At 38.6% G+C, this 18,234-nt stretch overlaps 2 protein-coding genes across 8 annotated transcripts in view; both read right to left on the bottom strand.

Moving 5' to 3' along the window:
* The window catches only part of LOC116508919 (complement receptor type 2-like), a 65,021-nt gene extending 57,890 nt beyond the window's left edge, over positions 1 to 7,131 (bottom strand). For all 3 annotated transcript variants that reach the window (XM_032217736.1, XM_032217738.1, XM_032217739.1), the window contains exon 1: positions 5,530 to 7,131. In XM_032217736.1, coding sequence (XP_032073627.1) covers positions 5,530 to 5,605 — 76 coding nt within the window. In that variant the 5' untranslated portion in view covers positions 5,606 to 7,131. The remainder of the gene's footprint in view (positions 1 to 5,529) is intronic.
* The window catches only part of CR2 (complement C3d receptor 2), a 42,033-nt gene continuing 30,017 nt past the window's right edge, over positions 6,219 to 18,234 (bottom strand). The window contains exons 17-29 of one of the 5 annotated variants that reach the window (XM_032217728.1): positions 17,966 to 18,148; positions 17,197 to 17,370; positions 16,583 to 16,762; positions 15,508 to 15,690; positions 14,810 to 14,992; positions 14,220 to 14,402; positions 13,757 to 13,942; positions 12,621 to 12,899; positions 9,547 to 9,732; positions 9,379 to 9,408; positions 7,754 to 7,832; positions 7,484 to 7,575; positions 6,219 to 7,156 (exon numbers count right to left, since the gene is read on the bottom strand). In XM_032217728.1, coding sequence (XP_032073619.1) covers positions 7,512 to 7,575; positions 7,754 to 7,832; positions 9,379 to 9,408; positions 9,547 to 9,732; positions 12,621 to 12,899; positions 13,757 to 13,942; positions 14,220 to 14,402; positions 14,810 to 14,992; positions 15,508 to 15,690; positions 16,583 to 16,762; positions 17,197 to 17,370; positions 17,966 to 18,148 — 1,910 coding nt within the window. In that variant the 3' untranslated portion in view covers positions 6,219 to 7,156; positions 7,484 to 7,511. The remainder of the gene's footprint in view (positions 7,157 to 7,483; positions 7,576 to 7,753; positions 7,833 to 9,378; positions 9,409 to 9,546; positions 9,733 to 12,620; positions 12,900 to 13,756; positions 13,943 to 14,219; positions 14,403 to 14,809; positions 14,993 to 15,507; positions 15,691 to 16,582; positions 16,763 to 17,196; positions 17,371 to 17,965; positions 18,149 to 18,234) is intronic. The other 4 variants (XM_032217729.1, XM_032217730.1, XM_032217731.1 and 1 more) reach the window with 4 other exon arrangements.

Below are 18,234 nucleotides of genomic sequence, written 5' to 3'. Positions count from 1 at the left end.
GTTCACCACGTCCACCACTTCATTGAGTTGGCACGGGGCAGACAGATACAACTGAGTATCGTCCGCGTATTGATGGTATCTTAACCCGTGCCTCCGAATGATCTCGCCCAGCGGTTTCATGTAGATGTTAAATAGTAGGGGGGATAAGACCGAACCCTGCGGCACCCCGTATGTTAGGGGCCTAGGGGTCGATCTCTGCCCCCCAACTAACACCGACTGCGACCTGTCCGAGAGGTAGGAGGAGAACCACTGCAAAACAGTGCCTCCCACCCCCACCTCTCGCAGTCGTCGCAGAAGGATACCATGGTCGATGGTATCAAAAGCCGCCGAGAGGTCAAGGAGAACCAGGATGGAGGCATGGCCTCCATCTCTAGCTCTCCAGAGATCATCGGTCAATGCGACCAAAGCGGTTTCTGTGCTGTAACCAGGTCTGAAGCCCGACTGGAAGGGGTCAAGATAGCTGGCTTCCTCCAAAGACCGTTGAAGCTGGAAGGCCACCACCTTCTCGACAACCTTCCCCACAAAGGGGAGGTTGGAGACTGGACGATAGTTGTTGAGAACAGCTGGATCCAAAGATGGCTTCTTCAGGAGGGGTCTCACCACCGACGCTTTAAGTGCGGCGGGGAAGTGCCCCTCCCGAAGAGAGGCGGTAACAACCGCCTGGATCCAGCCTCGTGTCACCTCACTGCTGTTGGCAACCAGCCAGGAGGGACACGGGTCCAGTACACAGGTGGAGGCAAATTGAGATTGGAGCAAGCACTTGGGCGGACCATAACCCAATTTCAATTAAATGGAAAGGCCAAAGGGCAAGATCTAGATGGACATTAAATAACACCATATTGAAAGAAAAAGACTTTGTACAAAAAATGGAAAAAGAGCTAGTCCTTTTCTTTAAAGAAAATAGGAAAGAAGATTCATCAATGCAGAATCTTTGGGATACAATGAAGGCTGTTACTAGAGGTCTGATAATAGACTATACAAGGAAGAGAAACTTAAAGAAAAGACAAATGCATAAAGTTTTAGATAATGATTACAAAATACTTGAAAGGGGATTACAGAGATCGCCACAAAAAAAGGATGTTAAGATAAAAATGGATATAATTAAACATAAAATGGACCTACTGGAAAAGGAAGAACTGGCACAAAAAATTAGAGGTGCTAAATAGAACTATTTTGAAAATGCAAATAAACCAGGCAGGTGGTTGGCATATAAACTGAAAAAAGAGAGAGAAACAAAAAAAAATTCCAATTAAGAGATGAACAAGGACAAATTCAGTATGGAAATACTGAGAAAAAAAATATTATACAAGACTACTATGCTAAGCTCTACGAACAAGAGAAGGTGGAGGAGGGAGGAGTCAAAAAGTACTTACAGGATGCCAATCTTCCCCAGATATCAGATGAAACTAGAACAATGCTAGAAAGTAAAATAGCAATGATAGAGCTAACGGATGCACTTAAAAAACAAAATAATGGGAAAGCCCCAGGACCGGATGGACTACCTGTGGAATTCTATAGAATATTTGAAGAAATTTTGATTCTCCCATTCCTACAAGTCATGAATGAAGTGATATTTGAGAGTAAAATACCAACGTCATGGTCAGAAGCATATATTACATTGCTACCCAAGGAAGAGACCGATTTAACACAAACTAAGAACTATAAATCAATTTCTTTATTAAATTCAGATTATAAGCTATTTGCATCTATACTAGCAGAGAGACTTAAAAAATATTTAGCTTCATCCACTCAGATCAAAATGGCTTTTTACCTAAGAGACAAATTAAAGATAATATGAGAATGATTTTGAATACTTTGGAATATTATGAGGCCCACCCTGGAAAAAAAAATGGCTTTGATGTTCCTTGATGCACAGAAGGCCTTTGACAATGTGAATTGGCAATTCATGTTTTTACAACTGGAGCAGATGAACTTTAGTAAGAAATTTATTCAAACCATACGAATGATATATCAGAAACAAACAGCAAAGATAATGGTAAATGGAGAACTAACAGATCCTATTGAAATAAAGAGAGGTACGAGACAAGGTTGCCCATTATCACCATTACTCTTTGTCTTAACATTAGAGGTTTTAAACAGAAAGATCAGAGAAGAAGAAGAAATAAGAGGAATGAAAATTAAGAAAGGAGAATATAAGCTACAAGCGTTTGCAGATGATTTAGTTTTTAATCTTGAAGATCAACTAGAAACAGCACCCAAACTGCTAGAAAGAATAGAGGAATATGGAAAAGTAACAGGCTTGAAAATAAACAAAGACAAAACAAAGATTATGACAAAGAATATGCCAGCAACACAAAAGGAAGAGTTGTCAGAAACTTTGCAGATTCAAATTACAAGTAAGGTTAAATATTTGTGGATACACCTATCACCTAGATGCAGTACTCTTAAGGAAGACAATTATACTAGACTAAAACAACAAATAGCGACTGATCTGATGAAATGGGAAAATTTACAACTATCAATGATGGGAAGAATTTCTACAATTAAAATGAACATTTTACCTAGAATTTTATACCTGTTCCAGACAATCCCAATCAGATTGGCTAAGGACTTTTTTCAAGACTTAAACAAAATAGTTTTGAAGTTTATTTGGCAAGGGAAAACAGCTAGAATAAAACTTAAATTGTTACAAGATGCTAGAATTGGAGGAGGACTGGGCCTACCTGATTGGGAGTTATATTACCAAGCAACAAACTTGATGTGGATTAAGGAGTGTGTATCACTAAAAAATTCTAGACTATTGAATGTAGAAGGTCATGATTTACTGTTGGGATGGCATGCTTTCTTATGGTATAAGGGAACTAAAGCACATGGCTATTTTAGAAGACATTATATAAGGGAGGCTTTGTTATTAAACTGGGAAAAGGTAAAAAGATTACACTACTTAAAAATTCCAGTCTGGGTATCAACGATTGAAGCATTTTCATATCCAATAATATATAAAAAGGAAAAAAAAGTTAGGTATGTTGAAATATTGAATGCAGAGGGTGAACTCAAATCTATCCAAGAGTTGAAACAAGAAGGGATAGAAATGAATTGGTATTCATATGTACAGATACAATCTAGATATAATGAAGATAGAAAATCAAAAGGTTTTTACAATAAAATGACTGAGTTAGACAAAATTTTAACAGGTACTGATGAAAAAGTAATTAAAAAACTATTACGGATATTTATTGGAGGTTAAATTACAAGAAGAGCAAGTTTCTTTAAACTATGATAGCTTGGGGGGGAAAACTTTAGGTATAGGATTGATTTAGAGAAATGGCAGAAACTGTGGTCTCAAAATTATAAAATGACAATGTGTACTGCATATAGAGAAAATTTGTATAAGATGTTTTACAGGTGGCACCTACCCCCAACCAGAATTGCAAGAATGTCCAAGAATAAATCAGAAAAGTGTTGGAAATGTCATCAGATACGGAGCTCATATTACCACATGTGGTGGACTTGCATTGAAGCTAAAAGATACTGGACTAAAATCCACATGTGGTTGGAGAAAATGACACACAAACAAATAGACTTTAAACCAGAGGTCTTTTTATTGGGGATCATACCAGAAATCTATAATAAAGACTTAAAATATTTGATTGTAAATGTGTTAATAGCAGCCAGAATCATATTTGCAAAAAACTGGAAAAATGAAACAATATCAAAACAGGAAGAAGTTATTCGAAAAATAATGGACTGTGCTGAAATGAGTAAATTGACACTTGAAATTAGAGAACAAGAGGACGAGCAATTTTATAAGATATGGGACTTGTTTTACCAGTGGCTGGGGGGAAAAACTTGGAAATGAAAAATGTTTTACTCATGTTTCAACTGGAGGAGTTAAATGATAACACAATCATGCTGTGAAATAGATTAACAATGATACAATGAAAAATTGATATATCTATGAATTGAATACTTTAGAATTTTTTGCTTTAAAAAAGAATAAGGATAACAACGATTTTATGTATACTTGATAGAGGATTGGTGATATAATGTATAACCTTAAGAACATATTACAATGATATCTTGTTGTTGATAAATAATTTTAATAAGGGAATAATTAAAAAATTGGTATATATATGTAGAGACCATTTAGTATATTTTGTTGAAAAATGAAGGAATAAAATTTCTGTTTGAAGGTATGAGGTACAAGGATAACAATGAACACAAGCATACCTGATATTTGATTGGTGGAATTAAGTATAATGGAAAATAGTGATATATAAATATAAATGGTTGGTAAAAAAAATCTTTTCTTTCACATGGGGATTATATAAAGGTATACTGTTATCAAATAGATAATCAAGAATGTAAGGGAACTATGATTTATTGGAAAAAAATAATGCTAATCGTAATTGAACGTATACTGTACAATAAAAGTGAGGTATTTAGTTAAACTAGATGAAAAATCTGTGATGGTAAATGTTATTCGAGAATATGGATGTTAAAACACCTATAACCAAACAACATGCTGTATGTGATGATGCTTTTTTGTGTGTGTTTTTGTTTTTTTTATTGTTGTTTGTAGGTATTGTCTGTGTAATAAAAATATTTTTTTTAAAAAATGAGTGCAGTGCAAAATTCCATGTGTTGGGTTCCCAAACACGAGTGACAGTTAAAAAGACACAGTTTTTGTAGCCAACTTTGGGGGGGGTGTGTTAATTTGAACCTATTCATCCAGGCCTTTACATTATTCAAGTATTGTCTGGTCAGTCTGACTGAAATATACATTTGGATAACATGCACATATTGATGATACCTGAACCCAAAATGATGGATGACCTCACCTATCAGCTTCACATAAATACGAAACAGAGTAAGGAACAAGAAGGAGCCCTAAGATAAGTCACATACAAGAGTCTGGAATGTGTTCTATCTTCTCTATGAACACCTAGCAGGAACCAATCATTGGGGGGGGGGGGCACTCTAATAAGTCCTATTCCTTTATTTAACCAGTGTATCCAGAGAAGACCTATGCTGTGAGTATCTAAGACCAATTGATATGATTCACCTTTAATTATTCAGTAACCTAGGTCTAGTAATATTTCGGCAGTACCAGACATCATACATTTGTTGTATGTATATGTACGTACGTACATACATATACACTCATACACACATACACATATACATATATACACACGCACACATAATTATATATAATTATGTTTGTTCCAGCATAACTCTGGAGCGCCTCGAGCAATTTCAACCAAACTTGGCAAAACAAAGCTGGCTGAGGAACTCTGGGAGTTAAATTCCGTAAATCTTAAAGTTGCGAAGCCTGGCCTAGAGGGCCTCGAGGCAATCCCAGCGTGGGGTTCCGTCCCAAGGCCGCTATCGCCACATGCCTCTTCAGGCCTCCGGTGCCCTGGCAGGTCGCGCAGGGGAAGCAGGCGGAGACGAAACGCCCCACCTCCTCCTCATAATGACGAGGGAGAGAGGAGGGAGAGAGGAAAGAGGGAGTCAGAGAGAACCCCGCTGCCGCGTGAGGAGGAGAACGTGCATCACTCTCACCTGCCCAGGCCCATCTCATCGCCGCCAGCGCCAAAATCGCGAGAAGCCGCGAAGCGCGGCGTAGCGGCCGCGACATGGCGCTCAACGCGCAGGAGGATGAAGAAGCGTTGGAATCCGGCGCGCGGAGATTGGCGGGGCGGGGGGGGGGGGGAACGTTCCAGGCTCGAGTGCCAGCTCCTGCCGCGGCGGGGGTGGGGGTCGGGGGACTGTCGTAGCCACTGTCGCCCTTGAGTCGGCCTTTCTTTTCATTTTCATTTCAAGTCAAGAATCAGCGTTAGGCCAACAATCGGGGAGGCGCCGCCAGTGCGCGAGATCCTCGCGAGCGGATGGCTGAAGGCAGCTATGGTAGCTCCGCTCGCGGGTCTCGGGAGCGGCCACGGTTGGTTGCCCCTGCGGAGGCAAGTAGACTGCAAGTAGATCTAGAAAACTCTAGGGCTGAAGAAGCTTCTTGCATAAGAAACGAAAGAGGAAATTGCCTCTTGAAAAAGCACCTTTGGGACAACCAGGACCTGGATGACTGAGAACCTCCATAGGCAAGATCTAGAAAGGTTTGCTGCGAGCTTGACCTCCGGATATAGGTATTGCCTAGATGTTGGGCATTTGAAAAATGCAGGCACTAACTCAGAGGTAGGCTGGCGAAATTGCTCTGGATAGGAGTCAGGCGGCAGAAGCAAAACGGCAAGGCGAGGTTGCTGCCGTTTGGAGACCGTCAAGCTGGAATGACACCAATTGCTTTTTTTAAATCAGCAAACTTGATAGGAGAGATTAACAATTCAATGTAGGAATCTCGGAAGTTCCTACCAGGTTTTTTTGCTGTTCCAATGGGCTGAATGGCATGAAGAAGCCCTGGCGGAATGATTTCCAGCAGCGCTTTACCCGAAGGTTCTGCCTTGACGTAGTTTCAAAGTTGTGCCCATACTCTTAATTTAATCTCCGCCGTCCTTTTTCTCCAAAAGTCCTCTCCCCCCACCAAAAAAGGAAGTACATAAAAGATTCGTTTATTTTTTATTTACAAATTTATTTTCGGGTTGAATTTAGAATTGTAAGAAAAATTGATTATTACTATTTATTGTATATCCTAGTACCATAGTTTGCTCAATGCACTTGAAGTATTTCCTGCTTAATGAATATGGAATATGAATGGATGATTACATTAGTATACTGCCAGGCTCTCAACAACTCTGGGCAGCTTACAACAATCAAAAGACATCATACAAAAAAAAAATACAACATAAATAAAAGATGGCAAGCATAATGAAGTGGGCAGGTCTCAGAGGGCTGCCTCACCAAAGGCCAAAGGCCAGATTAATAAAACATTTATGCATGTATGTTTTGTAACAAAACAAAAGTGATCATAATACATTATCAAAGAAGAAAAAACAAAGTGCTATAACAAAGTAAAAGAATGCAATAAAAAGAATAATATATGTCAACAATAAATGGTCATGTATGGTTCTTGATTTTTATATCAAAATCATATCAGCTATGTTATATCAATGACTCTGCTTCATATTTTTTCCAGGAGTATATTATACATTCATTGCTTCTCATAACATAACCATCAATGTCAGCATGATATTTGTTGTTAGCTTGCTCAGAAGAAATTGCCAATTAAGAATATCTTGTCCTGTGAAAAAGTAATAATGACATTTCATTGAACAAGAAAAATTTCAGTAAATATAAAAAGGCATTTTATATGCAATACAGAAATAAAAGAAAGGTACTCTAGAAAAATCACTTGTAAACAAAAGAAAATACACAACTGACGTCAGCTACTTTGTAACAGGTTGATGGTACAAAGAAATTTACCTACCAAAGAAGTTGCTGCACAATAGCATGCCCATCCCCAAATTATATATGTGCTATAAGTTATTTTAAACCATCTGACTCAGTCATATTTATACAAATAATGTATTTTCATCTTAAAATAGTAACTTTACCGTGAGATTATTACCTGTAGCTATGAAGACAAAGTTTTCTTTTTACAGTGGAGAATCTTCATAACTAGCAACACAATACTTTCTTTGGGCTTCACAGGTACAATTGCTAAATTAATTGGGAGAACATATACTTGAGAAGATAAACCAAATTATAAGACTTAAAAATACATTTAAATGCATTGTTTGAAATAGGCAGATGAGAATTCCTGTTTGGTAGAATATGAATCTCAAATTATTATTAACACTTCCTTCAGTATAAATAATGTAAACAAATAAATGCTCACCGTTTTTTCTTTTGCAAAAGGACAATCCACATCGCACCACCAAAAATGAGGAAAAGCAATAGGATACTTCCCACAGAACCTATTAAAACCAAGTAAATATATTTATTTACTTATGATTTTCTCTAAAAGGAAAGATTAAAGAACTAATTTTATTATAAATTAAACTGAATTGAGAAAATTAATAAAATTTTCTAACATTAAAATGCAATGAAAATGGACGCATCCTAAGGTATTTATGTAATGCATTGTAGAATCCATTCTACAAAATTCAGAATAATACAGTGGGACAAAAACTTACTCCAAAGTTTTTCTATGGGGTTGAGATCTGGAGACTGGCTAGGCCACTCCAGGACCTTGAAATGCTTCTTACGAAGCCACTCCTTCGTTGCCCGGGCAGTATGTTTGGGATCAATTGTCCATGCTTCACAGTAGGTATAGTGTTCTTTGGATGCAACTCAGCATTCTCTCTTCTCCAAACACGACGAGTTGTGTTTCTACCAAACAGTTCTACTTTGGTTTCATCTTACCATATGGCATTCTCCCAATCCTCTTCTGGATCATCCAAATGCTCTCTAGCAAACCTACGACAGGCCCGGACATGTACTGGCTTAAGCAGGGGGACACGTCTGGCACTGCAGGATCTGAGTCCCTGGCGGCGTAGTGTTACAATTGGTAGCCTTTGTTACGTTGGTCCCAGCTCTCTGCAGGTCATTCACTAGGTCCCCCTGTGTGGTTCTGGGAGTTCTTCTCACTGTTCTTGTGATTATTTTGACCCCACGGGGTGAGATCTTACATGGAGCCCCAGATCGAGGGAGATTATCAGTAGTCTTGTATGTCTTCCATTTTCTAATTGTTGCTCCCACAGTTGATTTCTTCACACCAAGCTGCTTGCCTATTGCAGATTCAGTCTTCCAGCCTGGTACAGGTCTACAATTTTGTTTCTGGTGTCCTTCGATAGCTCTTTGGTCTTCACCATAGTGGAGGTTGGAGTGTGACTGTGAGATTGTGCACAGGTGTCTTTTATACTGCTAACAAGTTCAAACAGGTACCATTAATACAGGTAATGAGTGGAGGACAGAGGAGTCTCTTAAAGAAGAAGTTACAGGTCTGTGAGAGCCAGAACTTTTGCTTGTTTGTAGGTAACCAAATACTTATTTTCCATCATAATTTGCAAAAAAATTCATTCCAAATCAGACAATGTGATTGTCTGGATTTGTTTTCTCATTTTGTCTCTCATAGTTGAGGTCTACCTATGATGTCAATTACAGACATCTCTCATCTTTTTAAGTGGGAGAACGTGCACAATTGGTGGCTGCCTAAATACTTTTTTGCTCCACTGTATTTAGGATCACAATGAAAAGTTCTTTTTTGCCCCTTTTTCTTTTGTCAGGTTGCTCGACAACTTTGCTATTATCATATGGAAAAGAATACTTTTTCCTTTCTTGTCTTCTTTTCACTACATTATCATGATTGTTTTTTATTATATATGCTCATCCGACAAAGACAACTAAAGAACAGGGAAGACATTTGACTAGTAGCCACTGGCCTATCTTATCCACTGTTTATGGAATGCAAGGTCCACAATGCCTTTCTGCATTCAATGGGAGGGTCTAGAAATTACTTACCAAAACCTATGGTAGCAAAATTGTAGGAGCCTAAAGAAAGAAGCAAAACAAGAGTTACAAACTATCAGCAAAAGGGACAATTAAATTTACTAGCTCTTGAAAATATTTTTGAGAGGCTCTCCAAACAATATAAATTGTCAAATCTTTAGAGCCTAATTTCCAACTTACTTTGCTTACTCTGTGTACATGCTGGCACAGGGGCATCCCGTCCTATCTGCTGCGCTTGAATAGGAGAAGAATCATTCCTGACATACCCATTTTCACACTCCAGAGTCACATTAACTCTAGTCTGAATCACATCTTTTCTTTCTGCTTTGGTGCTATCAGAAAGTGGTGGGAGCGGGCAGCCATCTACTGAAAATCAAAGTTCAATAAAAGTTCTTAGACACTTTTTTTGCAGCAAAGAGCCACACTTGCCACTTGCCTTTACAACTCGAGAGTTGTAAGAAGGTTGCCTGAGATGCAATCATACCATTAAAAGAGATAAAGCAAGAACATATTTTATTGGAGAAGTTTAAATAAAAATAATAGAATTATTCTCATCTTAATTTTTATCCACACTTTCACCCTTACTGACAATCTGCCTCTACCTAAATGCTAAAAGATTTTTGGGAGGAGAAAAACTGCAAATAGACCAGCGGTGTCAAACTGGCGGCCCGTGGGCCGGACGTGTCATGCACAAGTCACCACCACCCCTGCTTCATGAAGGGGAGAAATGTAGAGCTACATCACATAGCACTGTGAGTTTGACACCTGTATAATAGACAAACAACGTATCTATAGCCTTGGCCATCATAGTTTTAGAGGATGACAGACTCTCATGCTATCAAAAATTCCCCTGGGCAGGAAACATTTTTTTGTACAAGGTATTTTATTGAGTGCTGCAGGTTTCAACTCTATATTTTTGAAGCAGATCTGGATCCTAACTAATTATTATATCACATTTGTTAAGATGCTATATCTGAGGCTTCATTAAATGTATTCCTACGAATTGCATTTAAAAATTCAATACATCTAAAAAATAATTGATTTACAATAACATTCAAGTATAATCTGATATTTAAGCAATAATAGCCTATGGCCTATGAGCTAAAGTAAATATTTATAAAGCTCAAAAAATATGGCAGAAATAGGCAAATGCGTTTATTTCTTGTACTGATCCAAGAACTCCAGGGAATTAATTACAGTCTTCATAGTGACTTGGTTCAGGAAGTCCAGTAATGAGAATTCTCTGTTTAGTTCAAAACAGTGTGGACTCAAAATAAATGATATCCTTAGACAGCACCAGTGGTGGGATTCAAAAATGTTTATTACCGGTTCTGTGGGCGTGGCTTGGTGGGTGTTGCAGGGGAAAGATACTGTAAAATCTCCATTCCCTCGCCACTCCAGGGGAAGGATATTGCAAAATCCCAATTTCTTCCCAATCATCTGGGACTCAGGAGGCAGAGAATAGATGGGAGAGGGGCCAGTCAGAGGTGGCAGTTCTCCGAACTGCTCAAAATTTCTGCTACCAGTTCTCTAGAACTGGTCAGAACCTGCTGAATACCACCCTGGGCAGCATTGACTGATAGCCCCCCCCTCAAGATGTACATTTAAAAGAATTTGAACAAGGGACAGTGTTGGCCACCTTTCATTTAAAGTTATCTCTCATGTTTCAGTCCAATATTATGCAATTGTTGCTGTTCGATATATTTTAAATACAGATATGATTCAGAATAATAATAATCTAGTTTGGATTATGACCAATAACCATTCACACCCCATTTCCACTTATTAAGTACATAAGTAATTTGTCTAGATGTAATTGATACCAGGGACGTGCAGTCAGGGGAGGCAGGGCCTCATCACTGTCATCATGAAAAAAAAATGTTAAAGGAAAAAGGCACGAGCTGAGGTCAGGCTGAGCTAGTTGCTGCCTGAGTCACCGTGGATGACTCTACTTAACTATTTTAAAAAGCCTCTAAAAAAGCGCCCTCTACAGGAGGAGGCAGGAGAACGATGTGCCTCATCTAATCTGACTTTAGGCGTTTTATGATCACTCAAGCAGCGTTAAGCAAGGGTTAAAAGCCTAAAAATTCCTGACAGGTGAGGCATGTCGTTCTCCTGCCTCCTGTAGAGGGCGCTTTTTTAGAGGCTTTTTTAAACAGTTAAGCAGAGTCATCCATGGTAACTCTGGCAGCAACTAGCTCAGCCTGACCTCAGCTCTTGCCTTTTTCCTTTTACATTTTTACATTTTTTTTCTTTTCATGATGACAGGCAAGAGCAGAGTTGAAATCCTCTCTGAAACAGCTGGAAAAGGTACGTGTGGGTCGGAGGGAGGGGGAGGAATTCAAACTTCATCCTCAAGTGTAGATCCCTCCCCAAGTGTAGTTTGATAGCAGGCAGAGCCTTTTCAAACACACACACACAGACACACACACAGAGACACACACACACACATAAAACTATATAAGCCCAGCTTCACTCATTACAAGTTTGAAAAGGCAACGTGGCTCCTCCTGCAATCAAAGGCTCGGATTGGAAGGCAGCAGGGGAATGGGGGGGTATGGCAGAGTAGCTGCTTTCAAGCCATTGGAAAATATATCCAATCCAACTTCTGTGTTTGTGTTTATTTAAGAGTGAGTGAGTGAGAGAGGGAAGGGGGTAGGAGAGATAGTCCAATCCAACTTCTCTGTGTCCGTGTCTGTTTGAGAGAGGGGGGAGGGAGGGAGAGAGGGAGGAAGGAGGGGGAGGGAGAAGAAAAAGAATGAAGGAAACTTTTTGGCAAAGGAGAAAAACAAATGCTGTCGCTTTAAATCAGAACTGAGCATGCCTGGCTGTGGAATTCTGGGAGTTGAAGTCCACAAGTCTAAAAAAATTTGAAACCCACCACTCTGTCAGTGCCTCACCAGCATAAACCTCACCGCACGTCACTGATTGATACATAATTTCATATTTCCTAGTGTTGCTTATTTAGAAATATGCTGCCACAGATACAGAAAAAGGTGTCCCTTTGCAATGGAAACCTTGTGCCCTCCAGCTGTTGCTGAGTTATGCTTGTATTGTAAGCCATCCAACATCACTTTAGATAGTGAGATGGGCAACATATAAATGAAATAAATAAATAAATAATCACTAGCATTTCTCACCAAGGACCAGGCTTAAGAAATATTGATAAATATAGTTATATAGAAATATAATAAATCATTAAATAAGAAGACAGTTCTTTATCTTGCCTTCCTATTGGAAGTCAGGATACGCACCTTCTCCACTGCAATTTCTAAACTCTGGAAAAGCATCTGTTCGGTTCCCACCATTCAATTGGTCTGTTTGGTTCCCACCATTGAATTGTTCCGGAAGTCTTTGAATATCTGGCTCTCCTCCAAGGCCTGGGGTGAAGGTAGTTGCTAAGTCCCTGGTACTTGTTTTGTTGATTTTTGAATGTATTGTGTTTTTTATGAATGATTCAGTTTTTTTTTCTATTTGATTGTTCCGATCCTTGGTCACCTGAGAGTCACTTGGGAGTTTAGTAGCCTCCGTATCTAAAAATAATAATGAAGAAGAAATTCAACATTCAAAACCACTATGATTTTTTTAAAATGGCTTGATAATAAATTATGTGATCAGTTTCCTAAACCAAAAGCAATCATTTCCATGGTTTCCCCACTGCAGAAGAAATACAAGTAGTCCTCAACTCATAATTTCATTGCTAAGCAAGGCAGTTATGTCACACCCAACTTTATGACCTATTTTGCCACGGTTGTTAAGCAAAACACTGCCGTTATTAAGTGACTGACATAGCCATTAAATGAATTTGGCTTCTCTCATTGACCTTACTTGTTGGAAACAGACTGGCAAGCTCACCAATGGCAATCACATGATTCTGGGACGCTGCAACCATTGTAAATGCATGTTGGTTGCCAAGTGCCTGAATTTTGATCATATGACCCTGGGAAGCTGTGATAGTCATAAATGCAAGGAACGGTTATAAGTATTTTTTTCAGTGTTATTGTAAATGTGAATAGTTGCTAAACAAATGGTTGTAAGTCAAGGACTACTCATAGTGCCAAAGTGATTAACAAAACAAAATGCTCATTAGCTTATAAAAGAATGTTTTATAAAACACCACTTCTAAGTTTGCTCTTCTGGAAGAAACAAAGTTCAGCGGGACAAAACAGGCCTTGCTTGCATATTGTCACAATGCATTTTCAAGAGACACGGTGACAAAGCTCTCAATTCATTGGCCCATGTAGTTCTCTCAGATGCTGCCAGTTTCAGTTACTGAGGTCTAAGCAGTGTAGTTCTTAGGAGGTACTCCATGTCCTTGGCACCAGATGTCACTTAACACTATTGCAGTACAAACCAATTTAACAAGTTTAACAGTTTAGCTCTCACATACATTCTTTTCTTTTACACTGAGGGATAGGTTGATTCCATGTTCCAGAAGTCTGGCAGTAAATGGTTGGTGCTCCAATAAGAAAAAAACCTGGATCACAATGATAAGTCACAGAGGTGCCATAGGGGAAATCTTCCAAAGTAGTCTTGTCTCGTTTGCTATGGGTGACATTTGGTGGTGCAAGGCAACCTACAGAGAAGAAACGTTGCAACTGTATTACCGAAGATTTACTTCTCAAATTCCACCCAAATTATGACATTCAGTTCGACTTGGATGCACCCATCCTAGTCCTTCAATAAATACTGCGTAAAAAATCATTAGCATGACAGTATGCACTGTCCAACTATAGTACTCTTCCTCATCTAGCTTCAAGCACCCATCACTGACAAGCCCCCCCCCCCCAATCCCTGTGAAAGAAGCAGTGAAGTCTGAACTACTGATCTGAAAAATACAAGCAAAAAAGGACCTTGGCATCTGGGGGCTTCACTCCATTTTACAGAGTTTGAGCTGTTCCGAATACACGTAACACTGTAGTTTCCAATGTGGGAATAGCCAGCATCACAAATATAGATTACTGATTTCCCATATGTGAAGTCTTCACCAACATGCTTCCCATGGATGATTTTTGGGGGTACGGGACAATGCATAACTACAAAAAAGCAAAGTGTGGTAAATACAGAAAGTATCTTCATTCTAGATCTGCCGGATGCTAAATCTATTCAAATATTTTCCACCAAGAAAATATTGTGACAGATGTGATGCATGTATTCTCCAGAAACAAGACTTGGTAATTCTGCCCATAGTAATCACCATTTGGAATAGACTGAGAATGACAGTGCATTCTTATTTGACAGCTATTTGTTCTCAGTCAGACCAAGGGAGTGTCTTCCCACAATCCCTGGTGAGTTAGAAGATAATGGGTTTTTTTCCACAATTCTAAGTGGTTTCAAATGTGTGTTTGAAAAACAATACATTGAAGGAAAAGACTAATAGATGCAATATAGAATAATCATAATCCATTTTAGCCCAGACAGTCCACATTGCAGTTTTTATTACCTTCACAGGATGGCACAGGAAGGCTCCAGTTTCCAGAAGGTCCACAGGTAATAGATGCCTTTCCAATAAGCAAATATCCCGGATCACAATAATAGGTTACAGACATTTCAGAAGTAAACATTTTCAAAGCTAAACTATCATGTTTTCCATTGGCTATGCTTGGAGGGAAGGGACACTGTGATTCTAAAAGAAAAGAAAAAGAAAAAAGGAAGTCAGAAGACAGTGTTCAGAATTCTATTTTGATGAGATACTTAGTGGAAAGTTGCGATTAAAGGCCATTTACTACAAGTTGATCCCTCCACTTTTCTAAGGGGCACAAGGCATGTTGTGTAACATCTCTCATTTTTTATTTCATTATTGAAATTTCATTATTACTGGGCAGAGCCTGGGAAAGTAGATTAGATATGGCTTAAGCCGGGCTTTGTTAAATAGAGTGGTTCACTTATAATATTAAGCCACACAACCTAGTTTACAATTCACCTTTGTTGAGTTCACTAATATACAAAGTCAGAACAAACAAACCACATTTGGGATTAGTGCAATGAGGGAAAACTGGCAATATCTCATTTAAAATAAATGAGGCACATGACTGAGTAGATTCTTTCATCTGTATCTCACATGTCCAAATTCAATCCCAAAGTCTTCTTTTTATGCTGTGAGGTTTTATGCTACCAGCAGCAATTAATTAAGAAAATTACTTTTGCAATGAGGGGCAGGAAAGGTCCACGTGCCAGAGTCTGTGCAATGAATAGTAGCATCTCCAATTAGAGTATAGCCAAAGTTGCATGTATATTTCACACACATTCCTCTTTTGAATATCATTACTTCCTGGTTGCTATGAACCCCATTCTGGATATCTGGAGGTGACTTGCATTCAATCTCTGAAAAGATATAAAAGTACTATTGATTTCAAAGAGTTACCGCTATCTCTCAGAGGTGTGCATATTCTTAGGAAAAAATAGTTTACAGCTGGCAGGAACACATGCAAATAATTACTCAAGTCAGATGGCGTCTCTCTCATGACTGGCCTATGGAATCTAAAAAGGGTTAGGGAGGGAAGGGACTCAGAGGACAGCACTTACAATTCCATTTTGATATGATACTAGGTGGAAAATTGTAATTAAATATGCTTCTGGTTTATTCCCTGTTTCTTCAAGCAGGGCCCTATTTCTAAACTTTGTAATAAGAACAATTTGACTGCAAAGGAATTTGCATCATTTTATGACTAAAAGATCATTTAACAGGCTAGTGTTGAGGCAACCTGTCTATTTTTCTTCGCAAAATGCAATTGTTCTTTGAAATGAGAAATCTGGTTTATAAAAGTCAGATAGATGCACTTGTAGATACATGCATTAGCATATGTTTCTACAGAAGCAGATCTTCACTAAATCATATGGGTGTAAAGTTTAAAGCATTACCTGCCGCTTCTTCAGAGGTAACCTTACTTAAAAATAATCTTCTTGCACTATGATATAAAAGAAGTTCACTGGTGCAAAATTAGCTCTGCTCAAGATGACTTCTCATTTCTTCAGTTTTAGTTTGGATTCCTTGACTGAAGGCATTCTTTAATCATTTTATATACCACTAGATTTTAAGCCTAAATGTTTCTCGGTCTGGTATCTTAACAGTTTTGAAGCAGCCTTATACTAGGGTTACTGTATGTCCAGAATCATTCAATTCAATAAATAAAAAAACAGCAAAGGCATGTGAAGACTAATTGTTTCTGTCCCTCTCATCTTCATGAGGCAATAGAGCCTATCTCAAGAAATGTACCTTCACAGTTAGGGGCAAGAGAAGACCATGTGCCACTATCCGTACACTGAATAGTTGCCTCCCCAATCAGAGCGTAGCCAGGATTACATGTGTATTTCACAAGCATTCCAATGGGAAATAATGTTTCCTGGTTGTTGTGAATCCCATTTTGAATGTTTGGGGGTTGCTGGCATTGCACTACTGGAAGAAAGGAGAAGAACAAATTAAACAAATTGAACAAATTAAAACAAACAAATTTTACTTCACTGGGGAAAAGAACAAAAATTAAGAATCTACTTTGGCTACATTTCTTTCCAGTCTGAGCAGTTCTCCCTGAAAAATGGATTGTGAAATGGTCCAAATTATCCTTCCAAATTGGGTGAATAGAGATTGGCATTTGGTTCTCACCATTGTATGCTGTTATTTAATATGAAAACCCCAAGATGGACCTTCCACATTGTCTCATGGAACAACCAAATGCTCTAGAAGGAATTGCCTTTCAATTTTCAAAGGGGGCTTTTGAAATGCTTCTGCATTTATTGTTCACACAGAAATTAGCAAGAAAGGGAGAAAAAATACTTATTTTTTTTCTAATTGTGAGAAGAGTTGATAAAATCCAGCTTCACTAAACATACCCCTGACACAGACAGGTGCTGGCGAATCCCATGTGTTGCCATGTTGACACCGAATTGTATGATTGCCTTTCATGGTGTAGCCAGAGTCACATTCAAATGTAATTGTTGATACAGATTGATCATTTGCTTTGGGCCTAATAATTCTTCCATTCTGAATGTCTGGATTCACACAGCCTGGAATTAAAAATGAAAGGGAAACAGTTAAATTTGGTCGAGTCCTGTACAAATAATGCCTTCTTTAGAAATAATTCACTAAACAAAGAGTAAATATAGATTTTTTTAAAAAAGAAAAAGACTTTGTCCTAAGACCATGATAGGATTTAGCTGAATATTAATGGACAAAGATAAGAGGGGGAGTAGGATCCAAGATATGCACATGGTATGTTGGTCAGGAGATTCCTTATTGCAGGTCAGAGACCCTAAATCAATGCATGGAAAGAATTGACATTAAGATAGTCCTTGACTTATGACTGTAATTGAGTGCAGAATGGGAGGGAAGGAGATGGGAGGGGTGGGGTGGAAAGGGGAGGGGAGGGGAAAGGAGGTTGTCTTTAATTAATATAATGCATACTTCATATTTAATAAATGTTTCCGATGCCACTTTGTCGATTGTTGAATAATAAGATGAAAATATTAAGATACAAGTTGTTGCAGCCAGGACCATACAGTCCACTGTTAGAGAAGGAAAATGTAATGCTTATGTCAAACAGAATAAAACAGAGCTCCGAATACTGTTTTTTAAAAATGGAAAATCCAGATTTAAACTTACCTTGTTCACAGACAGGTATAGGGGGATCCCATGTACCATCCCCTTGGCAATAGATCTCTCTGGAACCAACCATCTTGTAGCCCACAGTGCACTCAAAGCTAACCTTCTGGTTATATTTGTAAGTTCTGGAAATTCCAGCAGCAATCCTTCCATTCTTAATCTGAGGATATGGACACTGTGTCACTGAAAAATAAAAGACATGTCAGAAGCAGATAAGGAGAAAAAAATGGAATCACTCTGCCAAAGTGTCCAGCCTGATTCATTCAATT

Source organism: Thamnophis elegans, chromosome 5, assembly GCF_009769535.1.
Source record: "Thamnophis elegans isolate rThaEle1 chromosome 5, rThaEle1.pri, whole genome shotgun sequence".
Lineage (NCBI taxonomy): Eukaryota > Metazoa > Chordata > Lepidosauria > Squamata > Colubridae > Thamnophis > Thamnophis elegans.
This window is presented reverse-complemented; position numbering and strand designations above follow the sequence as displayed.